This window comes from Gavialis gangeticus, unplaced genomic scaffold (genome assembly GCF_001723915.1).
Source record: "Gavialis gangeticus isolate Ggan-Ray unplaced genomic scaffold, GavGan_comp1, whole genome shotgun sequence".
In the NCBI taxonomy this organism is placed as follows: Eukaryota; Metazoa; Chordata; order Crocodylia; family Gavialidae; genus Gavialis; species Gavialis gangeticus.
The window spans coordinates 33152360-33169860 of NW_017728994.1; the positions used below are offsets into that span (position 1 = coordinate 33152360).

At 43.4% G+C, this 17501-nt stretch overlaps 1 protein-coding gene across 1 annotated transcript in view; it reads right to left on the reverse strand.

Moving 5' to 3' along the window:
- The window catches only part of PTPN20 (protein tyrosine phosphatase, non-receptor type 20), a 63295-nt gene extending 46567 nt beyond the window's left edge, over positions 1 to 16728 (reverse strand). Inside the window, exons 1-7 of the mRNA XM_019502543.1 lie at positions 16429 to 16728; positions 14494 to 14652; positions 11561 to 11735; positions 10664 to 10874; positions 7487 to 7524; positions 3648 to 3712; positions 1875 to 2033 (exon numbers count right to left, since the gene is read on the reverse strand). Coding sequence (XP_019358088.1) covers positions 1875 to 2033; positions 3648 to 3712; positions 7487 to 7524; positions 10664 to 10874; positions 11561 to 11735; positions 14494 to 14652; positions 16429 to 16683 — 1062 coding nt within the window. The 5' untranslated portion in view covers positions 16684 to 16728. The remainder of the gene's footprint in view (positions 1 to 1874; positions 2034 to 3647; positions 3713 to 7486; positions 7525 to 10663; positions 10875 to 11560; positions 11736 to 14493; positions 14653 to 16428) is intronic.
- Positions 16729 to 17501: the final 773 nt, after the last annotated feature.

Genomic DNA, 17501 nt, shown 5'->3' on the forward strand with positions numbered 1-17501 from the left:
GGAACTAGAAGGGAAGGGGAAGAGGAAGGGAATGGGGCGAAGGAGAAGCAGCAGCAGCGGGGACTCAGCTTCCAGCTGCCGGGACAATTCCCCACCAACTGGAAGCTGTGCCTATGCCACAGCCAGAGAGAGACTTGGGAGTGGGGGAGAGAAGCAGCAATGGCAAGAGCACAGCTAGAAGTTGCCTGGCCTCAGCACAGCTCCTCTCTGGTTAGCCCCAGCATGGGCATATGCAAAGCCCTTGGGCTTTGCAGGGTGGGCTTCAGGAGCTGGATCCAGCCCAGGGGCTGTATGCTGTTGACCCCTGCCTTAGGCACAGAGAGTCCAAACCGTTTAAGGCATTCTAGGTCAAAACCAGCACCTTGAATTGCACCCAGAAAGCTACTGAGAGCCAGTGAAAATGCTGGAGGACTGTGGAGATCCGCTCCTGTCAGAAGGCAGGCTGCTATATTATACACCAGCTGCAGCTTCCAGATGGTTTTCAAGGGCTCTGTGTATGGCACATTGCAGTAGTTTGCCCCTGATGTTATAAAGGCATGGATAGTGGTGCCAGATTCAAATCTAAAAGGGTCACAATCTTCTCCCTAATGGAGCTGGTGACAGGTGCTCCTAGCCATCACTACCACCTGAAGATACAGGAGCAGCACAGGGTCCAGGATTTCCCCAGGGTTGCAAACCTGAGTGATAAGGGAAGGCTGAAACCCATCAGTGATACATTTCATAGACATTAGGGCTGGAAGGGACCTCGGACAATCATCGAGTCCAGCCCCCCGCCCAAAGGGCAGGAAGTCAGCTGGGGTCATAGGATCCCAGCAAGATAAGCATCCAATTTGACCAAAGTCAAGCTGTCAGCCTCCACCATCACCATTGTCTTGTCTGATTTCAGTTGGCTTACCTGCATCTAATCCCCAACTGCAGCCAGGTGCTGGGAAAGGACTGAGATTGCAAGGCCAGGGTTAAAGGAGGGAGAGAGCTAGAGCTGGGGCACAGCATACTGATGGCACCTACCTCTGTGTTCATGGCAGAGAGTGAGTAGAGTGCACAATCATCTGTGTGTGTGCATGCATGTGTGTGTTCATGGCAGGAGGAAGAGTTTGTTTGTCGTTGTGTGTCTGTGTAGAGAGTGAGTGAGTAGAGTGCACGCCCGTCTGTGTGTGTCTGAGTGTGTGCATGTCTGTGAGTGTGTGCATATCTGTGTTCATGGCAGGGAGAGTATGTTTGTGTTTGTGTGTCCATGTGCAGAGAGTGAGTGAGTACAGTGTGTGCCCATCTGCATGTCTGGGTGTGTGTGCGTCTGCTTGTGTGCATGTGTCTGCATCTGTGTGTGTCTGTGTAAGTGTGCGTCTGTGTGGAGTGCAGCCCTGGCCAGTGACTCTCCCTGGCTTCCCACTGCCAGGCTCAGCCCCATGCGGGAGCTCGGAGTTTGGGAAGACTAGTGCTGCCACTGGTCCCAGGCAACACTGGCACTCTTGTGTCATCCCGCGTGCAGAGCACCCCTGGGAGGGCTGTAGAAGAGAGCCACTGGTCAGTGTTGTGCTCAGAGCCACTCTGTCACTGGCTCTCCCGCTGCCAGGCTGAGCTCCATGGGGCTCGTGGAGCCACTCGGAGCATAGCCCTGGCTCTTCCCCGCTCCCGCCACTGGGCTGTTTCGAAACTCAAAACATTTCTAGTGCCCTTATTTCATTTCAAAGCCTTTTGTTTTGTTTTGATTTCACTGTTTCAAGCTCAAAACACATCAAAACAGCTTCGAAACAAACATGCATCAAAATTGCATACAACCCTAATGGTCAGTGTCTGGTTAGAACTGCATAGAACATAACATTGACTAAGACTCAAGGATAAATAGAGACCAAAGTAAAGAAGACAAACATTACCTTTAGCAAGATGTCACCAACTTGAAGCCTCCCATCAAGATCAGTGATACTGCCTGGGCTGATGGCTTTTATTAGGAGAGCACCATTTCTGCCCCCTACCAGGGCAAATCCTAGGTTCCCATTTGCTGTTTTCTCCAACTCAATATTGATTATACCGTTCTACAATAAAGACAGGTCCAGTTCAAAATGGGATTAAGTTCAGTGACCATGTGAAATGGTGTAGTCATAACTGGGTATTTTCATGCACCTTTAACCCCAAAGAAGACCACCATTTTTCACAATCCTTACTAATTATATGAATTATAGGACAAAATCTTCTCTTGCACAGACCTGTAGGGCTTCTGGTGATTTAAATGGGAGTTATGCATATGTACCAAAGGGAAGATATTACATATATGCATACATAAAATTATTAAAAACAATTAAAGCTGCTTGAAGGGGGGGAAAACCCTCACAAAAGTCTTTAAAGCAAGGACTGCCTTTAACACATCAGATACACTACTTTCACTGAGAAATAAGTCCCATTCACCTCCTATTTGTAAAATTTCTCTTCTCCACTGCAAAAATAACCCAAAAATCTTGGCCTTAACAACTCTAGCATACATTTCTGTTTGTCATTTGTATGCTGTTGGGTTGTACAGTAAGTTTCTTTCCTAGGAAGAAACCTAAAAGCAGAGTTAAAGTTTAATGAATAAGTGTAATGCCATAGAAATATTTATACTTTATTCCTGAAAAAAATATTAATAATATATTGATCTTAAAACATCCTTGCTAATATTGAAACAATCAAATGCATTCCAAAAGGGCAAAATGTTGCTCTTCAGAAGAATTGTAATGATTGCAGTAATAAGATGCAGGATTACCCAGTTCTGGCAACTTCCTCAGATGAAAGTCAGTCATTCCAACTTCCCCTTTGGTTTGCTGGTCTGACTTTAATGAGAACTCCCAGAAGCTCTTTTTAATAGAGCACCAGCTGTATAAGACCAGCAACTACACTACAATAACACTTCATCCTCCAGCCAGGCAATTTCATTTCAGGGCCACTTTACAGGCCTGGTATTTTTCCACAAATAAAATAAATTGTAGTAAAATGCCAAGAGTTTCAAAATACTGTGTTTCTGTGTGATGATTTGGGGATGGGAGGCGGTATTAAGAAAACCTGACATTGTAGAAATCTATAATTTTGAAAATATCACCACTTTATTTTAATGTTAAAGCCATTTCATTTCAGACCAAAATGTGTCTAAAAAGCCAGTTTCTTTCACAAAATGTCCCTTCTAACTATCTCATAACAAAGTAAATAAATTGCAAGTTTCAAGAGATTCTTTTTGAGTTTCATTCTGAAAAGATTTCATATGCCTAGTTACATTTATTTTCTCCGAGTCTCCTGCTGTACTACATCTGTTAACCATGATGTAGTCCTTCTAAGTTAGGGCTTGAAACTGTGAGCTATTAAGGGGAGCTGGAGACAGTTACATCCCAAAGGGAGCTCCCAAGAGGACACTTACTATATCAGTCCTGCTTCTGTTACACAATTAATAACACAGTGATATTATTCATAGGAAAACAGCAGTGGAGGAGCCCAGCAACCCCCAAGCCAAAGAAAACTGAGGCAGTTCAGCACATAAACACTACCCTAGTACCTCAAGTTTGCTAAAGCAAAAATAAATGCATTCAGCATAACTGTAGAAAACCTCACTGCAAAAAATAAAATCTGAGTCAAACTCCTTTTGGCAAACAGACGGCTTGCTACTTGATAAAACAATGACTTACCTGGTCATTTGCTAATTCCAATGTACTTTGTTCAGCACAGCAACTATCTTCCTCTGAGTGTTTGGCTGAAAAAAGCAGGACACATTTTTTTTTAAAGTAGTAAGTTTTAGAGTATAACATTGGACATCACAATATTAGTAGAAACAATACAAATTGTCCTAGATTTCACACGCAAAAAATCCCACCAAACCCTTGACTCTGCTTGGTTTGTTTGTTCTGTTGCTCCTCTTCAGCTATTAACTGAACCTGTTTCTGGCATCTCCTAAATCCTTTTGCCTCTCAGATAACAGTTTCCCAGGCAAGGTTTAAAGCTTCATGCCCCATGATCAGAAATGTTAATTGGACAACAGGTAACATACAAGTGTTCTTTGATAGCCCAAGGGACGTAGTTCTGCTTACTAATAATTAATCTTTTTCATTTACTGCCAGAAGCACCTGTAGATTTTTTTTCTTTTAAAGAGATAGCACAAAACTTCACATTTCTCCATCAGGCTCTGTAAAGTGATATCCTTGCTGTGGACTGGGTAGATGTTGTTCTACAAAGCTCATGTTTTTATTTGAAAGAGTTACCTGTATCTCAGCAAGTGGCCCTAAAACAAAAACTGGTAGATTTACTATAACTGATAGGCCTCCTACTAAATTTCATGTGTGTGAGGGAATGTTACCTTGGGCCAAGATTAACAAACTAGGTAGCAGAGCTCCTGGATTGTGAATAATATCACTGTGTTATCCTGGATTGTAATCTCTAGCCTGAAGACTGACTGTCTGTGTTACTTTAGATGAGACTTAATATTCTTAAAATGTCCTTCATTTTTCCTAGTTGCACAATTCTTTCATAACTGACAGGGACATTTTGCAGTTTAATTACTGCAATTAATGTTATTTAAAATGATGGCAAAGATCGGATGATACAGTTAAAATTATCTGGATATGACTGTAGTCATGTTGGGTCAGTTTGCTAGGGGAATGAATAGTGTGTAGTTATGCCTGTGCATACAACAATGTATATTTCCTGGTTTTGTGGCTTTGAGTTACCAATAATTGTCCCTTAGCAATCATAACTAGTTTTCCCAAAATGCTTTTTATGTCTGAATTATATAAAACAATAAATGTTCTATTAGGTTAGCACAAGGACTCCCTCTAGTAGTTCCAATGTTATTTTATTTTTTATGTAACAATAGTAGCATATATAGAAAAGGATTACACCCTCAACGTCATTAATGCTCTGAAAAGAAATATATTATAGTTTTTAAAAATGTTTTTCTAACCATTTTGGATTATAAAAAGAACATGCAATGAAGGGGATGAATTTTATTGCACTTTTATATTAATAATAAATCTGTGCAAAGGATCAACAATAAATGGTAATTTGTTGGTTCTGAAAATGTCCTGAGAATAATCATCAAAAACTAATTTCTCAGTAATATTCATGAAATTTTGGTCCAGAAGTGACTATTTCAACACCTTCATCAATTAGGTTTCATTCAATTGGCCAGCAGAAATAAAACTACCTAACTTAGGTCTAGCCCACATTCAGGTCAAGCCTAAACTACAAAATGGTACAGCTTGGGTAGGAGTGTGGGAAAAAAATCCTCCCTAACCTCCTTAACCTCAATTTGCACCTCCTACATCTTGCACTAGTAAACCCCTAATAGGATAAACTAACGCTTATTTTTTGCACCCATTTAATTATGTAAAACCTTTGGCTTGACATGTTAAAAAGCAGGGAACTCCCTGATGATGAACAGAGAGAAAAAAACAGCCCAGAGGTCAATGAAAACTCCAGGTTGCAGATGCACAATACAATTACTGTGGGGCCAAAAGGTTGAGTATTACCACCTTAGACCATTGCCTATGACAGCTTATGCCTCTCTGAACCAGTTAGTCTCCAAGGTGTCACCCTGACCTGATTTCACATTTAATTGACAGCCCTACTCTCAATTATAATGTTAGTCCAATGAAAGATATCAAATAATACATAATACCTGTATTTCCTCTGGACCATCACAGCTCAGCAACACTACATCATTAAGATAGCCCCAGAGATGGCAGCCTCACCTACCATGTAGTATTGATTTGATTTGTCTAAGTTCACTGAGTCTATCACCTCCCCTCCCACTAAAGTGTTTTAAAACCTTAGGCTAAGGGTGGGCAAAATACAGGCCATGGGCTGGATCCAGCCAACCAGCTGATTGGATTCAGCCCACAGTTGCCCCCACAGTGTTCCACATGCCGCCTCCTTGCCTTCTACCCTGCTGGGAGCTGGAGCCAGAGCCCCATTCATTAGTGCAGGAGGTGCCTGGCTGAAGCTTTGCCCCTGCCCAGAGTCATGCAGGAGGGACAAGAGCAAAAGGAACAGCCACTGCTGGAGGTGGGGGTAGCTAAGCAGCATCAGGGCAGCAGCAGCAGCACCGGGAGCAGCCCTGTTGGTAAGCTGTATGTGCTGGCCAGAACCAAGGCCAATGGGCACAGGCAGGGTGTGTTGTGGGATGCCCTGGGCAGAAGCAGATGGGGTTTGGCCCCTACAGAGCACCACAGGGTAGCCATGGGCCATACCACCTGAGCAAGCTCTGCTGCATGTGTCCCCAGGGGTGTGCAGGGAGTGAGATGTGCCTCTGCCCAAGCCCCAGCCCTGCACATCCCTGTCCACAGAACTGGTGCTGTGCCTCAGCCCCAGCCCTGGCTCTGCATGGTCTCCACCCCATGATCCCACAGTCTTCATGGAGACTGGCCAGGAGCCACATTGGCAAGGCACATGGCTGGGTGAGTTGGGGAGCTGCCTCTGAAGCTGAATCTGGAGTCATGGGGTAATCACAGTGCAGGGCTGGGCCCCAAAGCAGAGCTGTGATCCACTCCCTGCATGCCTCTGCCCATGGAACCAGCACCTGTCACAGGGGTGTGCAGGCAGCAGAGCTTGGCTCTCCCCCAGGCTTTCACTGCTCTGCAATCTTGCCCCACAATCCTGACCTCACCCTCCCATCCTGCTCCTGAACACTGCTCCCCACCTGCCCACAGCCTCGTCCCACAAAGGGAATGTGTACCCTCATCCCACACTTGCCTTAGACTCATAGGTACCTATATACATGCTTAAGTCTGCCGGAGTGCTCCAATTAGAATGCTCCAAGATGCTGCAGCATCACATGTATTCAGTGTCCCACATTTCAAAATAGCAGTGGAGCCACTATAACTAAAACTTGTTGAATGAGCTTTAGACAAAGCACCCCATGGCCATTTTGAAATGTGGGACATTGAATACACGTGACGATGTGGCATTTTAATTAGAGCAGCTGTCTGGGAGCTGATTTAATTAAAACATTCCCCCCCCCACTCCCCCCCTTCACCTCAGAGTATGAGTATGGATACTCATTGCTTGCAAGCGGGGAAATATTACTCACTGACTGCCCATATGATATCATTTTGAAAACCTGTAATGGGTGCAGTTCATATTGTAATATGCATATAGTTCTCTATTTGTAGAAAATATTCAAAACAGCAATCTTGGTGAATTTTTTTGGAGACTGAAATATGTTCATCTAAAACTTTTATCCAATAATTATATAACAATCATACAAAGTCAAATTCTGGTCTTAGAGCATTCAAACATAGGTTAAACTCCTTGAATGAGCTATTTTCCTTCCACATAGTTCATGTATTGTCACTCATTTTGTAAACTACTGCTTAATTTACTCATACCGGGGCATGATTTCAATATAAATAATGCATAAGAAATTGCAAATTATTCATTACATTTTAAAAGTGCAATATATCAACACTTTATCCTGTTTCCAAATTCAGGCCTTGCTGTGTCCCATAAATAAAATATAATTACGATTACTTACTATTTTGCTGCTCTATGGGAACCACTGGATTGCCATTTCTGCAAAAAAAGGAAATGTTTGGACAATTAAGAACTCCATGATTTGAAAGCAGGTATGAAAATGATATTTTTAAAAAAGGCTATAGCTCCATGTATTATTATATTTCTGTAATTTTGTTATTTTTAAAGTTATATTTTTATACTTAGGGCACTCAGCATCTAAAACCCCTCAGAAACCTTAGGAAGGGCACTTGATGCTCAAAAGTTGGTCAAATACCTCTCCCTACTACACAGCTGATCTAGTAAAAGATCACTAACATCCTCGCTTATTAATAAATGTAAATCCTTATTCTGCACTTGTACCACAGTAGAACATTACAACACTAGAACCTGTTATACCATTGATTCCAATATGGGACTTCTAGACAGTACATATTAAGTATTTTGCTGAATCCTACCTAAGTTGCCCATCTGAAAATAGAAATAATGACCTCTCATTTCATTTACCATTCGTCTAGCTTGTCTGTTCAGATTGTAAACTCTTAGGCTAGGAACAGAAATTATACATAAACCAGTATAAGTGATTAGAAACTGATTCAGATCTGTAACACAACAGAAGTTCAGTACACATAAACCACTTTCAAAATGGCAAAACCTGGTTTAAGATAAACCTGGATGGATGTAGTATCAGACATAACTGATTTAGGTTAAATCACCTTATTGAACTTTTGTCCCAGATCCCCTCCAGATTCAAGTTAACTCACAATCCCCCAGTATCCCAGGATGCTTTGCACCTCCCCCGCAACCTGCCTCCCTTGCAGAGTGGGTGGACTAGTCCCAGCTGTGCCCCCCAGCTTTCTGGCCTGAGTCACCACAGGCATGTGGCTGCATTTCCGGAGTGAATGTCTGTTCACTTGCTTACTGGTTCAATCTACAGAGCTTAGACTAACCTGTGAAGAAAAGATTGAATTAATTCAGCCTTAGGCTTTTTGACTGTCTGTACTTAGCCCTAAGATCAGGAATTATCTCCTATTATGTGAGGCTCCAGCTCCTAATAGCTGCTACTATAACATAGTGAATAAATAACAAATTATCCAACCTTCATTAAAATCCTTTCAGTCATGCTGTAACCAGTGCTCTATTGTTAGCTTTAGTTATGGAGTAAAACTATCTAACCAGCTTTAATTATGAAGTGCAAACTTGGTTTATATTATTTGGCTTTCTACCTGACATCATTAGGAGCTGTTTCTCTGCAGCAAGCCAGGGCCTGTTTATCAGATTGTGTAGCAAAACAATTCCAAAATACTATCAAGACCTAATGAGAGAAGCCGCTAACTGCAAATAATTGATCTACATTATGGATTGGCTTTCTGGTTGAGAAAAATATAACCAAGTTTGGCTATTTTAAGTTACATGAGTTCTTAGACAAAGGGAAATCATTTCCTATAACTGGATGTCAGAAAGTACAACACAGTTTGGAGCAAATCCCCATGACAGGGGAATGAAACAGAGGCATGAAAGGAAGATTGTAAAACCCTGATCTGCCTCACTATTGACATAGCCACACTTACGCACTGACAAAGAGATTGCCTGTTATCATCAGTGTCATCTGGCTGCAAAGAGCATTGCCCACACCATCTGCAGACCTTAGACTGACCTCTGAGCAGGACTGTCTTCTTCAGTGAGGAAACCTTGTTCATGCATTGCACATATAGCTTGATATTGCAAATGCCTTGAAGTGAGTCAGAGATTTGTATTTCAATTAAGGTAGTAGCAGCAGTGATATAACCAGAGATGGGGGAACCAGAGGGTTATAAAGGCAGGTCTTAGTAAGCTAATAAAGAAGATGTTCTTTTTAGTTACATTTTACATGGGCCTGAATCATCTAAATCCCAAATACAAATTACCCAGGATTCTGAGAATGCAAACTGCAGGGTTCACTATCACTGCCTTAAGGCTATAATAATTACTTTATATTACCAGTGTCCTACTGCAAGTTGGCATGTTGGATTTTCCCACTCACTTGTGGGGTTATTTAATGGTTAGCCTTGGATGTGCTCATGTATGCTTCAGATGATGTAGTAAGCTGCCTGATTAATTCACAGCTTTGTCCTATCCATTATTCCTCTACTGCGCTGCAGCAGACTATGCCTCATGGTCATCAAACATGGTTAACATGTCCCTGAAAACCGGATATTAGGAACAGAAAGCTTGTCACTGACTCCCTGCTGTACTTTACGGCTGAGGTGCCTCCCTGGCCAAATTTATCTTTATAAAACAGTTTGCATACAAAATATTGCAAAATATTCCATAGAGATTCAGTCATAAATGGAGATTTAAAGGTGAGTATTAGAGACCTATTTCATTTTTCTAAATGCTTTTTTGATAACACAGCATGCAACTATAAGAAGAAATGACTGAACTCAACACAGTTTGCTAGACCAGCTGCCCCAGGGCTCTGTTTTAAGTAACCTTTGTACTCTTGGCATTTCAGGACTAATGGGGGCCTATTCAGCCCCTGGAACAACTTGCAGCACTCTCAGGATTACTCTAAACTTTGCTGGATTGTTAAGAGGCCCTGGAGGCTGTTACACCAGCTCTGAGTAGATGATACACACTGCAATTCATTATGCCCTTTAGTGGGCAGGGTAGGATTGGGTAGCAGAGAGTCAATTATAACATCTTTAACCCATCTGAAGATTTCATTGAACCTTATATCACCATTTTATGACACATCAGACATGGCAGTAGTAATACAGGTATATTAGACATGTCATGACATAAAATTAAAAATACAATTCAAAATTAGCTGAAAGAAAACTTCAGCACAATGAAAAAAATTATAATATTTTCCTCATGGAAAAATTTGTCAAAATTGGTACAGTTTGGAAAAAATATGGTTTTATGCAAATAATTTTTCCTGATTAAATTTTGTTTTGGGAAAAGTATTCTACCCAGCTCTGTCTGTCTAACAATCAAGTATACTTATGTTCACGTATCATTGCTTATCGTATCAATGACTTACCTCTAATGTCATAATCCCACCACCCAGCAGGGAGCAACTGAATAGTGGAGGAGGAGAAAGAGGGAAGCTGAAACATAAAAAGGGCAAAAGAAAGAAGCGGATAGGCAATGGGAGCTCCACCTTCCTCTAACCTGCAAAAACATCTTTAAAATAAACACCAAAAGTCAGATTTACCTTGTTGCTTTGATGTGGACGTACTGGCTTGCAGCTTCAATTGCTCTTATAGCTTCATCCAAGTTGATGCCCTCAGTCCGCAACCCACAAATGTAGAGAATCTGGTCGTGTGGTTGCAGACTGCCTTCTATACTGGCAGGAGAACCAGGTACTATCTCAAGAACATAGATAGCATGTAATTTGCTTCCAGCTCCTCCTGTCAACTTCAAACCTGGAATAATTCAAATCAGTACATTTTGGTGTGGTGTACTCTGAATTTTCATTAGCAGTGTTGTCTAGTCTAGTGGAACATACTCCCAAAGGAGGAAAGGGTAATTAAAAACTAGACTTGATAGGATTTTCCTGTATGGTCCCCCTGGGGCACCCTATGAACTTGAAGTTAGGCAAAGTAGAAGGCTTGGGAGCAGCCCCAAGCAGCTTGAAGCAGACCTGAGTCCCAACCCACACAGACAGTCACTTGAACAGGGCAATCTGTCTATCTCAAGTACTTATACAATTCTTGTCATCTGAGCATCCAATCACTTCACCATTTTCGTATTTATCCTCCCAGCCACTGGTGAGGTAAAGCTGTGCTATTATCCCCATTTTACAGATGAGAAACTGAGGCACAGAAACTAGTGATATGCTCACGGTCACAAAGAGAATCTGTAATGAAACAGGAAACTTGACACAGGTCTTCTAAGTCAAAGGCTAGTGCCCTGACCACTGGATGGATACTTTTTATCTCAGATAAGAGAAATCAGTTTTTGGAGTCTTAATGTTGCTTCATGCATCTCCCCTGATAGTAGATAAACCACTACACTCCAAAGCCATTCTGAAGGGTAGCACTGAAGTTGCCCAGGTAATAGTAACCTCTTACCACCAACAAAAAGGGCTATTTTTTTCTGTATCACGCACCTAATTGTCCATTGTCACCTTTTGTGAGTATAATTTCAGGAATATCATCCACTGTGACCGAGGGATAGAGGTCATTGTTACCCCGTCCAACCACCAGGCTCAGATTGCAAGGACAGCTCTGTAGCAGTTTCAGGGCTTCATTGCATGGTAACACTGTGACATCAATTCCATTCACCTAATGACAAAAAATTAAAATGATGCCCTGGATCTTATTAACTGATAAAACATTTCTTCATTTACACAGCTCAGTAAATACAAATTTCAGGAAGTTCCCATTCTGGTACGATTGACTTATAATATTCATGGCAGTGAATGTTTCAGTTAAGGCTACAAAGAAGTTTCTGTTTTGACATTTTATTTTCATGAATACACAACTTTCTGAAAAACTCTCTTTCTGAACTTAAATTTTCCATGCATTTTGTCCAAATTTTCTCTTCATGATATATAAAGAGCTGAACATTTGTTTAGGGTCATCATCCTTTATTTTTTTAATATTAGACATGTCAGCTCTTTCTGATCTTATTTTTGCTGGAGTTCTTTTTGCATGACTGGCAACTTAGAAGACTAAAAAGATTACATGTGGAAACCTGAGCAACTGAGGAAGAAGAAAATTTTATTCTAAATATTTAAAATGCTTTGTATTTTTTTTCAAGTCAAACACTTGCAGTGAGGACTGATGTTAACAATTCAAACACTTTCAGCATCTTCCATTTCAGGACTAAAAAATTCCAGGCCTTCATTCTGCCAAAGATCATTATAAAGCAGCTTTATCTGTAAACATGAAAAGAAGTATATAAAGGACACAATTCCACCAGCCTTTGCTGACCACTTTTACCATTACAATAATGCAGTTTCTTTCATTTACTTAATACAGAAAAGGAATTGGCATTTTTGTTGACTTTCATTTCTGCTGGTCATGGTAGGTGTCTCATCCTACAAGCCCTTCTGCCTGTGACTAGTCTTACTAATGTTAGAGGAGAGATTTCATCAGGCTAGTAGCTCAGGGTTGCCAAACCAAGGCAATTTTTTTTACTGACAGTCTGAAAACTTTTTACTGAGATACGTTTTGCATAATATAAATATACCCTTCTGCCAAGGCCTAAACAAGGGCTTGTGTGAGAGGGGAGGCAAGAGCCCCCCCCCAACATGCCCCCAGTTCCCTCCCGATGAGCCCCGATACTTGCCACAGGGGAGAAGACAAGCGGCAGCTGCAGGGAAACACTGATGCAGGCTCAGCAGTTTCAGAGCTGCCTGAGCCTGCGAATTGGCGAGCCCCAGAGGCGGGGCCTCGGAGAAGCGCAGACTGCTCAAAGAGCAGCTGGAAGAGGAGTCAGCTGGGCAGGGGGAGAAGCACTGCACGCCAGCCGGGAGACGCGGGTGGCAGAGCCAGGTGGCAGTAGCCCCGAGCATGGGGAAGGAGGCCCAAGCGTCAGCCAGGGAAGCCCAGCTGACGGACCAAGGAATTCAGGCTCTGGGAGCCAAGGATTTCTGGAGAACTGCAGCGGGGAGAAACGGTTCTCCATTACCAGTCCGAGCAGAGCCTCAACAGCGGCAGGGAGCTCAGGTACTGCAGTGGGGAAGGGCAACGAGCAACAGCTAAGCCCCATGGGCAGCCCAACAAAGAAGGCAGAGCAGGTGGCAGCTGCATCAGAGCCCTATGGAGAAGTGGCAAGTACCACCACATGGTGGGACCAGGAGTGATTAGCTCCTAGTCAGAGGGATCCTGGGAATCAGAATCCTAGGCGCCCATCGGCAGATGCCGAACATATTTTTTTAGTTGAGTATTATTCTAAGTTACCATTATCCCAGACTGGGGCAGGTTTAGTTTGCCCAAAAGGTGATCTGGAGACCAGGGATTGACCCGGGAAAGACTGATGGCCAGAAGGACCTGACACAGGTCCAGGCGGGTAACATGGATAAGAAGAGATCATTCCAAGGAAGACTGCAGGGAGCAGCATCTTCCCAGGCCATGGATGTGGTAAGGGTGGGGTAAAGGGGAGGTTTGGAGCCCCATGAAGAAAGACCAGGGTCAAGACCCCTTTTGGGACCACTGACAGGGACTGCCTCCCCATCAATCAACATCAAAGAAGTGGCAGGTGAGTAGGGGAAGCACCTGAAATCATCTAGGTGGCCCCAGGGTGCAGTCTCACCCTGATGTCACTAGGGAACAAGGCACTGACCAGAAAAGGACCAAGCCTTACAACACCTACCAGCGACAGCTTGGTTCAAAAAGTAGGGGTTAAATATTAACCATAGCAAAAAAATGTATCAGTAAAAAGTTTTCATATTATTACTAAAAAACATTAGGTTGGTAACCCTGTTTGACTGCAGCAATGGACACCATATTGCCTCCACACCCAGAGCCCACAACTGCACCCCATGCCATGCTGTCCCCCAGTCCACTCCACCACCCAACTTTACCTCCCTGGCGCAGCACAATCCCTGAAAGAAGAACTACTTTCTGCCTACCTGCAACCTAGCAGGCTTGCAGACAGCCAGTGGGATGCAGCAGTAGCACACGGCTGGGGGGAGGGACAAGGTTACAGAAGCTGCTGAGAGCTACAAGGCCCTGAGAGAATGCTTCCTGCATGATGCTGTGCTTCTGCTCAGACACCAGGTAGTGCTCCTCTGCTCTGTCTGTTCATCAACACTTGCCTCCACCTTCTTTCCCATGAGGGATCTTCAACCAAATTCCCAGTTACTTAGATTTTTCTGGACTGATCCTTTTTTATGAATTTTACAGAAAGGCATTTTTAGCTTCTCATTACAGGCTGTCAGTAAAAATTTGCAGGCAGTTGGCAATCCTGTAGTAGCTCCTCACATGAGTAAGTGTAAGGCAAACTGGTCTCCTCTAAGAATAAGGATGCCAAAGCAAAATGGCATTGATCGCCTAGCATTTTCACCCCCTTTTTTAAGCCAAGGGATTTCTGTACCATAATGATTCTGTCTCCTCTTCTCAGCCTTCCATCAGACAAGGCAGGATCATTCCGGATCTCATCAACATACAGGCAGTTGTCCAGTTTATTAAGAACCACTGTGAATCCATAACCATTGTTCTCAGACCTTATCAAAGTCACAGAGATCTGAGTTTCCTATCAAACGGAACATAAAATGTAATCAAGGCCTGAGTTTCTACTGCATTAACTTCCTTCTTCATGGTTTAGATATAAACTAGGGGCCCAGTCTTCGGCTACACTATACCAATTGTAGTTGGGGGATCTGCCCTTTGGGCTAAGTACAGGCAGCCAAAAAGCCCAAGGCTGAATTGATTCAGTCTTTGCAGGTTAGTCTAAGCTGCAGAGATTAAATTGGGAAACAACTGGACACTAGGGCTGTGCGAAATTTTGGCAGCTATTTCATTTCAGAGGTGTTTTGGGCCATTTCAGTGTCCGAAATACCAAATCTGAATCAAAATGGAAGGCTCTGAAACATCTCTGAAATGAATCGGAAGGCTCTGAAACGTTTCAGAAATGTTTCAGAGAATTTCAGAGTTTCAGAGCCGGGCTTGCAGGAAAACAAAAACTAAGAAGAAGGAGGGGACGAAGACTGCTCTGATATTGACATCTAGCTCCTGGTTCAATTCCCCAGCTCTCCAATCGCTTCGCCCAGCTCTCTGATCATTTCCTGAACTCTTTCCGGTGGGCACGGGCCCCCGATCTGCACACAGGGTTTCAGCTGAGGAATCAAACCAGGAGCTGGGGAGTTGAACAGGGGGCTGGGCAATTGAGCTGGGGGGTGGGCAATCCCTGCCACATGACCTGGCTCTGCAGGAAGCAGAGATCCATGCCAGGGTCATTTCACCGCCGCTGTCTGCCCTGCGCAGCCCCAGGTTGCCGGGGAAGTGCAGGGTGGGCAGCAGCGGCAAGACCCTGGCATGGATCTCTGCTCCCTGCAGAGCTCAGTCACACAGCAGGGACCAGCAGGCTTGCCTGCCACTCTGCACTGCTTCCCTGCCCCGCAACACAGCATGACAGGGATCAAAGATCCATGCAGGGGTCTCCTCCCCTATATGGAGAGCAGCAGCCCTCCCTCTCCCCTGGACAAGCCATCCATGGCCCCATCCTGCTCCCTGATGGGGCTTCAAGCCCCCAGCCTTGCCCGGCTGGCTAGGACTGGGCAAAGCTTCCCTTACAGCAAGTTCGAAACAAATTGGGAGGAGATTCAGCCAAAATGAAACAGGACAGTTATCTGAAACACCAAAAAGAATTACTGTTCTCTAAACTGGCTGAATCTGAAACCGAATCAAAACACAGTTGTTTCGCACAGTCCTACTGGACTCACATTTACTTTTGATTCAGGAAATGCAGACACATGCTTGCAGTGGCTCATGCCAAAAGCCGGGGGTGTTAAAGCATGGTTCTCTGGCACACCCAGCATGGGTTGTGTGTTCACTTCTTCCTGCTGCCCCTGAGGTCTCTGGGATTTGCAGTCCAGACTCACAGCAACAGGGCTCTGCAGGGTTGCTAATCATTTCCTCTTCCTGCTTCCAGGCAAAGGCAGGGGCTGCTTCCAGGTGCCTCCAGGATTTGTAGTCCATAGTCACAGCCAGCAGTAAGTTTAAGTAGGGGAAGGGGTGTTTAACACCCCTCCCTGGCCCCAGACCCCTGCCAGGGTTTGCCTGGGGGAGAGCAGTCAGAGGAGGTAGGAAGAAAGACAACTCCTTGGGCACAGACTGGGGTCTGCCTCCCAAAAACATGTTAGGTTTCCCAGACTGGTAAGAGAATAGATGGGGAAATGAAACTAAAATAATGTGGTGTGGGTTGATTAGAGCAACACTAACAAGTTCCTCTTTAAAAACAGTATTATCCAGCTCCCTTTCCTCCCCGTTTCAGTGGCAGACCAACTGCATACCATGGTCAGTCACTTACCCAAGTATAGTCTTCCTCCTCCTCTTCTCCCTCCAATTCATCCATATCCTCCCATTCATTGTCACTGTTGCTTGGTTTTCTAACAGGCGAGGAGACTGATAGTCTGCTATGTGCCCAGGGTTGCGGGGTGGCTATAGCTGGAGAAGCTGTTTCAGAATTTCCACCACATGAGAGCGAGGTCAGAGATGTTGAGCTGATGGCGAGATATTCCTCGTCAACAGGGGCAAGAGAGAGAATTTCAGGCATGCAATACATGCTCAATAGGTCATCATCACTCCTGTCAAACACAGGGCTGGAAAATAAAAACCCATATGACTGCAGGACAGGGCTTGTCTTCTAGATGCTTCACTGCTGGGGCATTGGGACCTCTACTGCATACAAAGTATCTCAGATTTAACAAAGGTGAAATGTATTGGACTAAACTCTGGCAATAGTACCATTCTTATTTTTTAAAAATCACCAATTTGTTGAGCTAGGTGAAAATATATATATATATATTTTTAAGACTTCCAATAGAAAACTATTTTATTCCAAAATTTTTGCACTGAATTTTCCTTGTTTTTAACTAGTAGATTTCTGTTAATTGGGAAAAAGCATTTGAATCAGCCTGTTTTGATTACTCTGCCTGTATTATTATAAATTTCTTCATATGCCATGAACAATGAATAACAATTAGTTTAACACCAGGGTGCAAATTTTCACTAAAATGGCTCTTTGGTTTTCATATCCACTGTCTCCTTATTTCAAAAAGAATGCCTCACACATCCCTCATCTCTGTGATTCTTTCCATGGCAACCACAGTTCAGATCACAAACACCTATATTAAAGAGACAATAATTGCTCCATAGTCAAGTCATAACTAATTTTCCATTGTAAGTCTGATCTTGACCTTCTCTCTATATTCCATTTAGTTAAATAAAATATGTTGTACTTGAAAGTTGACATGTGCAATCCTTGATGGGAGGAAGGCTTGAAAAATTAGTTTGGTTATTTCAGTGGCAGGAGCTGAGGCTCAGTTTTTAATGGCAACCCTGAATCAGGATTTTGGAGCCTATCTTTAGCCCAGGGGCGGG